Genomic DNA, 11,316 nt, shown 5'->3' with positions numbered 1-11,316 from the left:
TCCAGCTTGTCCTCAGTATTCTGCATTCTTAATTGTCAAACATGGTGTGGGTTCAAAACCCATGGTAAGAGAGGGGGTGAGTGAGAAAAGGAATAGCAAGGCTGTCATTGCTATAAGGCAGTGCTTCTCGATGATTTGCTCCGTGCCCTCATAGGGGGTTCCGCCCCACCATTTGAGAAGCACTGTTATAAAGACTGGATGCAAATGAACCATAAGCAAATTACAATAAATGTTTCCTGTGATTATTTTCAGTTTGAAAAAACAAAAACTCTGTCCTCTACATTTTTGATTTAATTTTGTTGTTACTTTTCCCCTTCTAATGTATTCACAGTGTTTTTGAATATGGTACAATGATAAGAGTTACAATATCTGAGGCACACACAATGCTTTATTAAAATTATTACTTACATACACAACACGTGTAAATTTATCATGTGCATGAGAAGTCAGTTACACATAACATGTTCAGTATTTTAAACCATTTCTCAGTAATATTACATGGTTCAAGTTGGTCCAAAATCAAGTCATTTTTTCTGCTACCAAATGGTCTGAAAAGTCGATTAATCTGTTATGCACGCTGTGGTGCGATAAAATAAATACACATTAAAAACAGAGACAAAGCATTCTACAATATTTTTATGTCTATTACATAGTCTCCCATTCAATAGCAGATTAACACTTTTTAGTCCTTATTTAACTAAGAATAGCTTGCCAAAACGATACACTGTGCGTAAGCCAAAGACAGTAGTTGAGAGCGATAAGAGATGTTGAACACTGACCGAATGGACAGAATCCTCAGGAGTCTGTGTGAAAGTTGAAAAAAATCTTCTTGACAAAATAATTAAATTTGTGTTTTACTACATCTAGTACAGAAGAAGAGCCATCTTCACAAAATCCTTAATGTTTTAGGAACCTATTGTGAATGAAATAGACTAATAGGTGTTGGTTGAACAAAAGTAAATGGCTTCAAATACATGTATTTATCCAAATAGTTCGACCCACAACTACTAGATAGATACCTCCAATTATTATTATTATTTTTAAAACATGTCAGTGTTGTTTTTGTTATGTGAAAACTAAGCACTTAAAAAACATTGTCCTGTGCAGGGACAACAGATTGACACAGCAATTTGACCACTCAGCGGTACATCATGTACTTTGATGTTAACAAAAGGTATGCTTCACATTAAGCAAGTACTAAAGGTGTGGTAAGAGTTAGTAAATTAATTCATCTTTGGTGCCGGCTATCCTAACAAGGGTCATTGGATTACATAAGAATGCTGTACCAGTTCTATGATTAAGTAACACTTATCATTATCTTATCTTATCATTTTTATATTTTTTTTGGTTTATTTTTTTGTTACGTATTTGGTTTTGCATTTGTAAGTAGTAAGCTAGTTCACAGTAGTAAGCTGGCTCCTAGCGTAAATCGTACATACAAACAATCAGGAATTCATTTTCCACATCACCGACCCTCAGAAGGACCATCACAGATCCTCCAAAGAATCAACTTTATATTAATATTTTTGAAAATGTAACATATTGTAGCTTTGTTATTTTTAATTCATCCCATTAAAAGTAATGGTCACATTAAAACCAATGATTGTATTCTAATTGCTGTAAAATATTTGGGGAATTTATTTTCATTATTATTATTGTCTAGTGCCAGATTTGGTCAGATTTTAGTCATTTCTTAGGGTGAAAGTGTCAGATTACAAGTTATGGTGTCATAAAGTCACACGTGTCTCGGAACGCCCAAGACACTACAAGACCTCCCTCAACAACCAACGTCAACAGGAGGTGGGACAAACAGCTGTCAAAAAGCCACACAAATAAAAGGCCCTTCATGTCATAATAGTCACTGACTGCTGTTCAGAAAAGGAAAAAAATGACATTTTCTTAGATGGGTGGGACAGGACAATATATCCTCCATACATGCTTCGAGGTGAACAATTTGTCAACACATTCGTTATAAACAAGAAGGCAGAATGGGGTTCTCTGTTTATACAAAAAGCACACACAGCATTCAATGTTATACGTTTGGTCAACAATAAGCAAAAAATAGTAGGAATCGGACTTTCATACTATCTGACACTCAGTGAATATGTCACGCTCCAAGGGGCGTCGAGACATCAACACTACATTTAGAAGTTGGCCACCACTATCCGTGCTTCTGTCAAGCCAAAATCAGGTTATAATCGTCCTGTATGAAGCTATGTATAACTTGTACCCAAATGGGGACCACCAATCACAATACCAATAGTTGACCAATATCTGTATACAGTTATCCCTCGAATATCACAGTTAATGTAGACCAGACCGAATCGAAAAATCGCGAAGTAGCGTCAGCCCTATTATAATTAGCTTTATTTTTTTTCAGTGCTGAGTCCTAATAGCAAGCGGATTACATTTTTTTTGTTGAGTACAGGGGGCATCCTGACTCTAATGTATATTACTGGAAAGTTCAATGCTAAAGAATTGAACAATCATGGCTTAACTAGACAATATCCAAAATAGCAGAGAGATGACAGAAGGTCAACATGTCTACTCGATTCTGAAGAACAGTTCATGTTCTTAGCTGTTATTCATTAAGATTGAGAAGACCAGATTGCTTAAATACTTTGAATGTTTGAAAGCTTTTTTTGTGAAATACTTGATAGGGCTCACACTCACCCTGATATGTGAACCCAGTTAAATTGACTTTGAGATCCCTGCTTTGTTTTTCTTTTAAATCCTTTTATGAATATAGAACATCTTTTTGCAGTCATGGTTTAGAGAGAGAAAAAATGTAATACACAAGTTTGTAAAACCATATTTTCAACAGAGCTGCCAACTACTCCAGTATTTCCAGAGTTTACCTGGAAATGCAACGCAAACTCCGGGACTACGGACAGCCTTTCTAAACCCCGGAAATCCCCGAAAATTTCGGAAAAAGACCAGATTTTCAATTGAAATGCCTAGAAATTCACACCATCGCTACAGTTTCCGCAAACTTCATTCGAAGTACTTTGTAAACTGGAAGAATTCGTTGAGTTGAGCGTCTTGTGAATCTTCCGGGTTACAAGTTCTGACGAATGATTTGTGTTGTGCGACTTCAGCGTGACAATCGATTCTGAATCGATTGCGTAGTTAGCCTCTATCGCTTTAACATTTTCGGTTTTTTTTTCATAAGGGAAGTAAGGCTGACTAAACCACCAATCTTTTGTTTTGAAACAAATCCTACCATTTCCGGGGTTGTTTAAAGGAAGTTTGAGTACACCATTTATCAATATGCCTGCTTTAAATAAGCGCAGAATGGATCGCAATTTGGATGAAACATTTAAGAAATCCAGACACTCGCAGAACTTTATTGCTTCTTTTTCGACCCTGCAAATGAGACAAGGGTACTCCTGAAATTGGGTCGACGGAGGTTGGCAGCTCTATTACAAGTATTTAAAATGTTTAAATGTAGTCTTAGTTTTCTTCTGTGCATTGTTACTGTCAAGCACTGCTGATCATTATAATCAGCTACTTTAGTAGAACTTAAGCTTTACCTACGACAAACCACTGTCCACACTATAGTGCTTACGTCTCTGTGCTGCTACAAGTTTCTGATGAGAAGCACTTATGGAGAATCTTTTGGTAAAATGGGGAGAAGACTAGCTTGTTAAAGTTGACGAGTAAACTGAAACGAGCACAAAGTTCTGTTAGTTCCTTGCTGACAGGTGCAAGACCTCCAGGCAGAGGAGGAGGGGTCCTGTGTTGACTGGATTCAAGTGCAGCCAGCAGGTATCCTTGCACCCGAGAGCCTGAAAGAAGCAAGCCAAAAAATGTGAGTCAACCCAAGCTTTTTTTCCGTAAAAGAATTAAACACACTTCACTTACCCATCAGCTGTCGGACTGTGTTGTCTGGCTGCATGGTGGCTGAGATTTGGCCCATCAATGTGTCCTTTTGGACATGAGTTAACATAGCATAGCTATGCTGTATTAAACATTGATTTAGCTCCAAGCAAAGTTTCTCCCCAATGGTCAACAAGGTCTCTTGCAGATTGAAAGACCTTGAAGAAGAAATATGATATTTGCATGAAGCAACACAACTAGTGGAAAATCTCATCAATATTATTAAATAGGGTATAGTTTTTACCATTTCGAATGCAGAAAAAAATGTCTTTCACTGCTGAGACATTATGGAATATCTTTTGACTTGTAGGTACACTCACATTAATCAAAAATATATAATAAGGTCATACCAGCTAGTTTTGAGCAGGCTTGAACATAAAAAGTAGGCTACGAATTTTAACAATTGTATTATTGTGGGTGAAACAATAACTTGATTTACAAGGTTTTAATTTGATAAAAGCCAAAGATTCCGATAGAAGTACCTTTTACAGCCACAATAATATACCTAATGCCATCCAGGATTCAAACCATCATTTAGGTATAATGGTTTATTAAACACATGTAAAAGATTTATATAACAATATCTTTGCTGAAAGCTTCAAACCGATTCGGAAAGTTTGGAAACTACAAATAGTGAATAAAAACGGAATGCAATGATGTAGAACTTCCAAATAAAAAAAAAATATATATAAATAAAATTTAAAAAAAAAATATATATATATATATATATATATATATATATATATATATATATATATATATATATATATATATATATATATATATATATATATATATATATATATATATATATATATATATATATATATATATACCCATATATATATATATGCACCCCTTTATTTTCATTCATTATTTTTTCTTTCTTACAAATGGGGACCATGGGAACAAGTTTTTCTAGTTTAGTGCTGTCTAATACATGGCTCTACCTGTTCAACTGTCTCAGGCCTTATTTGTCACACCTTCGTCTTTATGATGCACCAAATGCCCCAATAGGTGAAAGATCTGGGCTACAGACTGGTCATTTCAATAGCCAGACAATTGCAGTTCCTCAGATTTGATTCACAAGCAAGTCGCAAGTCATTTGGGCCAAGTCTCAAGCAAGTCCCGAGTATTTCCTGTTGTGGGCAGGTCAATTGAGTCAAGTCAAAATATTTGTTGAGTCAAGTCATGTCAAGTTGAGTCCAGTCAAGTCAAGTTTTGTCGAGTCAAGCCAGGTCATGAGGCTCCAGCATCCCCCCCCCCCCCCTACCCTAATGAGGATAAAGCCGTTCAGAAAATGAGACTTTTTTTATGTTCACCGTCCCAACCTTATAAGCTTTGTTGGCAACATGAAATTTTAACATATTTTTCCCTGCCAATTTTACATTTTCACAGTTTAAACTTTAGATCTTATTATGTTTAACTTTAAATAAACTATTGCATTCAGTTTTTATTCACAATTGTTTGGCTTCATAATTTAAAAATTGTATTTATGGATTACAATTTTGAGAAAGGTAGACTTTTCGAGCATCTTAAAAAGTATTTAAGTATTGACTGGAGACCCCAAGTTTTAAGTTGAGGTGAAAATTTCACAGGTGAGACATTGCCTGCACCTAGAGAGGAAATATAATAAATATAAAAGAAATTTATTCATTGCTCATCTAATTTTGATATTGTGCCAATTGTCTGGTTCTGGAGGATTTGCTAATATATGGTAAAGTTTAAATTTCATTTTGATTAATCCCCTCACACTACTAAGGGTCTAAGGCAGTGGTTCTTAACCTGGGTTTGATCGAACCCTGGGGGTTCGGTGGAGCCCCTGCCACGGAAGTAAAGTCACATCCAAGATGGCAGCGCGCACGGGTGCAGCGGTTCTATGCTTTCCAGTTTGGTGTCGTTCGTTATTAACTACCATCTGCGAGGCAAACTTTTTCAACTTTTTTCTTTTTTCTTTATTATCATGTCAATTCACAATAACATGCCCCACTTGTCCATCACCGGTTGCAGATGATCATGTGACATTGCTTGGCCAATCAGTACTGCGAGGATTTTATATATCTTGAAAAAAATCACATTATTTTACACTTAAGTAGGGTTCGGTGAGTCCGCATATAAAACTCGATATCTCAAACAAGGTTAAGAACCACTGATCTAAGGGATGAATGAATGGCTTGTTCAAACCAAACATTTCGAGGCGGTTGTACTCACGGTGTGTGCATGTCGGCAAGATTGGCATGAACGAGGTTTTTAAGCCTCTCAATGAGTCCTGGAAGACCTGTGATGGCTTCCCCCGTAGTAGTGTAAACAATGAGCAATATAGATGAAAGCAAAACCAACTTTTCTGTCTTCTGCTGCATCTCCTGGAACCGAGTTTGATCCATCAAAACTGTCTAGATATAATTATAGAAGGGGGGTGAAAGGGTATCTCAGAGATAATCCAACTGCAGGGCAAAAATAGTTTTTCAAAGAAACAATTGACTGAATAAACATCAAAGTGGTAACCTCGGGAAAGGGTTCTAAGAGGTGTTCCCACTTCAAGAGTCGCAAATATGCTTGATTATGGACATGACCAGGGAGGAGAGTAGGGGGATCATTTGATGCGCCAATGGAAGAAGCCTGGCTCAAGCCATTCATTGTGTCCTTGAGCCATTTTTCGGTGTAGTCTAAAGCATCTGAAAAGGAGAAATGTGTGTTTTCAAATGCAAAATAATTGAGCTCAACATATAAATGTATGAAAAAAGTTGTACTTGAATATTCATTCATTCATTTTCTGAACCGCTTTATCCTTATTAGGGTGGTGGGGGGTGCAGGAGCCTATCCCAGCTGACTTTGGGCCAGAGGCGGGGGACAACCTGAATTGGTGGCCAGCCGATCGCAGGGCACAAGTTGAGGGGCAACCATGCAGACTTACACCCATACTTAGGGGCAATTTAGAGTGTCCAATCAGCCTACCATGCATGTTTTTGGAAGGCGGGAGGAAAACGGAGTACCCGCAGGAAACCCACACAGGCCCGGGAAGAACATGCAAACTCCCCACAGGTGGAACGACCTGGATTTGAACCCAGGACCCCAGAGCTGTGAGCCGCAGGGCTACTTGAATGTTAAAGAAAATTGAGTATGACGAAAACAACGCTTTCTACTAATTCTCTTCCAAACAAGAAACGTTTTATTTCACACTTTGTCCACAGTTTAGTTAGGCAATATGAAACGAAGTAATTTGTTCGATTACAGTGAAAGGCTGCAAAAGACAACTTAGGTATTGCACTTACTGGGCTGTCTGTCCAGAAACTCCTGAAACTTGTTCCTCTCATACTCAACTGACTGCTGCATCAGATGGGGCCTGATGCTATTTACAGCAAAGTTTGCCATGTCCAACTTCATCAGGTCCAACAGTGAGCATATGGCCCTAATAGGAGGATGACAGAAACGTGTTAAGAGGTTATTGGATTGGGTAACTTTATACATCCCGTATTCGGGAAATGTCTTTGCCGCAGTAGCAAGTACCTGTTTAAACAACCCATTTAATCTTTTAGCAATTTTGAACTTGGTCTAGCCCAGGCATGTTTATGGAATGCAGAAGGAAGCCAGAGAAACACAGAGAAAAGCCGTACAAGCATAGGCCAAGGAAGGCCAAGTCACAGACATTCATTCAGCACTGACCCACTATGTGGACCATACAGAGAGGAATTAAAAAAGTCATTGCCAGGCTGTGTAGAACATCATGAAAATTGAGCAAAAGGAAGAATTATGTTCACCATGGTTCTGACTTCATTTAATCTTAAATATAGAAGTCTGTTTTAAGTAATGTATAACAGTTTTTCATAAGGAAAACATATAATACATACGTTTCCCCTACCTCATTTAATAATGAAAATGTTGACTTGAACAAATGTATCTAAGTCACTTACATTCATCACCCATAATCCCATAATGTATATATATATATATATATATATATATATATATATATATATATATATATATATATATATATATATATATATATATATATATATATATATATATATATATATATATATATATATATATATATATATATATATATATATATATATATATATATATATATATATATATATATATATATATATATATATATATATATATATATATATATATATATATATATATATATATATATATATATATATATATATATATATATATATATATATATATATATATATATATATATATATATATATATATATATATATATATATATATATATATATATATATATATATATATATATATATATATATATATATATATATATATATATATATATATATATATATATATATATATATATATATATATATATATATATATATATATATATATATATATATATATATATATATATATATATATATATATATATATATATATATATATATATATATATATATATATATATATATATATATATATATATATATATATATATATATATATATATATAGGGAAGGAAGGAATTCAGTGTCTCAAAAAGTATAATTGGAAAGATAGGGATAATATCCTTTATACTACGTTACCACAAAGCACCTAGGAAAGTTTAAAGAGACTAAACTTTACCAATTAATGGTTCCAAAATTACATTGTACGATAACCATCTGTACTGTAGTGTCTTCTTCTTTGACTTACTTAAGCAAAGGGACAAAATCGGTCATCTCTTTTAATTTTTGGACGTCATCATCCCTAATGGGGGCACAAAGTGATCCCATCATCTCAATAATGAAGTGGGATAAAGCATCAACGTCCACTGCTCCTTTCTCTGCCTGCTGCTGTATTAGCGTCAAGTCAAGGACCTCTTCAATACGGCAGCGCAGGTGACCATGGCCCGGCAGCAAGAAAGATAGCAATGTCTGAAAAAAATGGTAGATAATAATCTGGCTAATAAATTCAAATCAACATTCAGAATGATTTCACCAATTAAAGTTCAAAATGCCAAAGTAAATGACGTTTGGTGAGTGCAACAGATTTCACAGGCACTGGTTTGTCATTGCTTGTGTGCAACTTTCCATGGCTACAATCCCTGACAATATTTATGGATTATGGGCAGACCGGCAGCTAGTGGTTAGCGCGTCGGTCTCACAGTTCTGTCGTCATGGATAGAAATACAGGTCAGGCCACCTGCCTGTTGTTTGCATGCTCTGTCCAGGCCTGCGTGGGTTTCCTCCGGGTACTCCGGTTACCCCCCACATTCCAAAAACATGCTTGGTAGGCTGGTTGGACACTCTAAATTCCCCCTAGGTATGAGTGTGAATTGGATTAGATTGGATAACTTTATTCATCCCGTATTTGGGAAATTTCATTGTGACAGTAGCAAGAGGGTGAGAATGCATATACAGGAAAGGCATAGTTATAAGTTAGACAGTACAATGGCACAGGCTGCAGAACAACAAAGCAAAAGCATAAATTACAGAGCAAATCAAAGGAAATGGGATCATTAAGAATCATCATCAATGGTTGTCTGTATCATCGTGCCCTACGATCGGCTGGCCAGCGATTCAGGCCTGTCCCCGAGTGTGTTTCTTGGGGCAACAGAGGATTAGTAACACTTAACACAATTTAGTAAGAGTTTTCATATTCAACTGAATCTCACCTCTTTAATTTCACCTAGTTGTTGAATAACATGGCCATACTTTGGTGGATCCTCCTTCAACTGACTTTCCAGATAATCCCAGAAAGCTTGGTGCACAATATCCTTCACTCGACGCTCCAAACTGTACATAGGTCGTGCATAGGTTGTTATTATTACAAAAATTAACTCAATGCATCATTCCAAAATCTAGTTGGAAAAAAAATTACCTTCCTTCGGGAAACTCAGAGGGTTTAAGTTGAAAAGACTGGTTAACCATTATTTCGTGTGCCAAAGCCATATTAGTGACTCCTTTTGCTGTCTCCATGAGCTCTTCGGCAGACACAAACCTGGGTGGGCTGGCTGTGAGGTGATAGTAAAAAAAAAAAAGAATTAATATGGTGTAAATCATGTGTCATACCAAATAAAACACTAAAATAAACAAGGGAAGCCACTTATATATTTTTTTGCAGGTAATGATTGTAAAATTGGTTTGTCCTGTAAATTGATGTCTTCCTAACCTTGAGAAAGGTTTGGACTTGGTGTATTTGTCTCTCTTGCAGTTTGCTCAGAAGTATCGTGCATACTCTCTTCGGACTCCTTGTCTTCAGCACCCTCCATGTGATCATTCCCTTTTTGCATGCTCTACTCTGTGGAATGTCAAATATTACATGCAGACTTGATTTGGAAATATGCTCTTTTCATGATGATGACGTTATAGCCACAAGCATATTGTTTCTTGAAGAACAAACTGTAATAAACAACAAAACAAGAAGGAAATGCATTCTAGGCTGGACATGTCATCTTGAATATCAGTGATCGTATAAAACTGCAAGATTAAGACTAAGTTAAAGTGCCAAATTACAAATCATCCACACATATGTAATGATGGCGACGTTACTAACCTTGGATGCAGTTGTTTCGCAATTATTAAACTATTTCAATTTACTTGACGTTAGCATAAAACCGCAATTTCATATCAACAATAACAGAGCTGCTATGCACTCTAGTAGTCTGCCCCTGTGATGATAGTATTTACACGCTCTACGTTCATATGACGTACTTTATCACTTAACACCCTTCGTTTCAAATAATAAATAAAACCGATATTCTTTTTCCAATTGATGGGTTATTTGATTCCAGACCGGGTGTGTCAACAATCCAGGAAGTGATGCCCGAATCATGACATGATTCGTTCAGCGAGTATGACGTCAATGGACAACGTGCACTCACTACTCAAAAAGTTGTTTGTCAATTATGACCGTAAAATGTAGTTAATCTGCCATAATTATGGAGTTTGCGTTTTTGTGGCCCAATGGATTGGGTATTTTAAGATGATTTTCACCTAGGGGTTTGTGTTGAGCTATCATGACGCCACAGACGAGCGAGCCCATTAGATGTCACATACACAGTTAGATGCACAATGCGCGCTTTGGGTCAGACATCACGTCTGTAGCTAGATGCGTAATGCCCTTTTTAGTTAATGAAAACGCCCGTTATTTGTCAGCGGCATTCGATAAGCATAAAAGTCAAAGTAGCGTGTACTTGAAATAGTTATAAATTGTTCGATTGTCATATTTTCGATTGATTTGATTCGTCATGATCATGAGATGTACTTTAGAATACTTTTAGTACTTATTTAAGAACATGTTTACATAAAATGAGATGTACTTTAGAATACTTTTAGGACTGATCTAAGAAAATGATTACATATAATACAATTTTGAAAAAAATATTTAAGGGAAGCAATGCTATATGATGCAGAACACATTTACTATCAATTTGTGATACTTATTAATGGAAATAAATTATTTATTAAATAAATC

General features: G+C 35.8%; 1 protein-coding gene across 3 annotated transcripts; it reads right to left on the bottom strand.

The window, feature by feature from the left end:
- Window positions 1–368: 368 nt before the first annotated feature.
- Window positions 369–10,673, bottom strand: tcp11l1 (t-complex 11, testis-specific-like 1). 3 transcript variants are annotated; one of them, XM_077710569.1, is made up of 10 exons: window positions 10,396–10,673; window positions 10,012–10,241; window positions 9,721–9,853; window positions 9,515–9,635; window positions 8,554–8,774; window positions 7,152–7,288; window positions 6,385–6,554; window positions 6,091–6,272; window positions 3,865–4,037; window positions 369–3,788 (listed from the first exon to the last, which is right to left on the bottom strand). In XM_077710569.1, the coding sequence occupies exons 2-10, from the start codon at window positions 10,130–10,132 to the stop codon at window positions 3,565–3,567; spliced, it is 1,482 nt and encodes a 493-aa protein (XP_077566695.1). In that variant the 5' UTR covers window positions 10,133–10,241; window positions 10,396–10,673; the 3' UTR covers window positions 369–3,564. The 3 variants fall into 3 exon arrangements, with proteins under 3 accessions (XP_077566695.1, XP_077566694.1, XP_077566696.1); XM_077710568.1 differs by having other exon boundaries at window positions 10,012–10,140; XM_077710570.1 differs by having other exon boundaries at window positions 10,012–10,135.
- Between the last annotated feature and the right edge of the window lie 643 nt (window positions 10,674–11,316).

The sequence above is a fragment of the Stigmatopora nigra genome, chromosome 2 (genome assembly GCF_051989575.1).
Source record: "Stigmatopora nigra isolate UIUO_SnigA chromosome 2, RoL_Snig_1.1, whole genome shotgun sequence".
NCBI classification, from domain to species: Eukaryota; Metazoa; Chordata; class Actinopteri; order Syngnathiformes; family Syngnathidae; genus Stigmatopora; species Stigmatopora nigra.
Note: the sequence above shows the minus strand (reverse complement) of the source record. Positions and strands in the feature narration are given on the sequence as shown.

What these genes read in the sequence shown, in the direction of transcription:
- tcp11l1 (XM_077710569.1), bottom strand. Translation starts at nt 10,132, where the DNA reads ATGCAAAAAGGGAATGATCACATGGAGGGTGCTGAAGACAAGGAGTCC. An exon ending in GTTTCTGGACAGACAGCCCA is followed by an intron (nt 6,555 to 7,151) that starts GTAAGTGCAATA and finishes TCTCCTTTTCAG; the next exon opens with ATGCTTTAGACTACACCGAA. An exon ending in CACAGTCCGACAGCTGATGG is followed by an intron (nt 3,789 to 3,864) that starts GTAAGTGAAGTG and finishes TGCTTCTTTCAG; the next exon opens with GCTCTCGGGTGCAAGGATAC.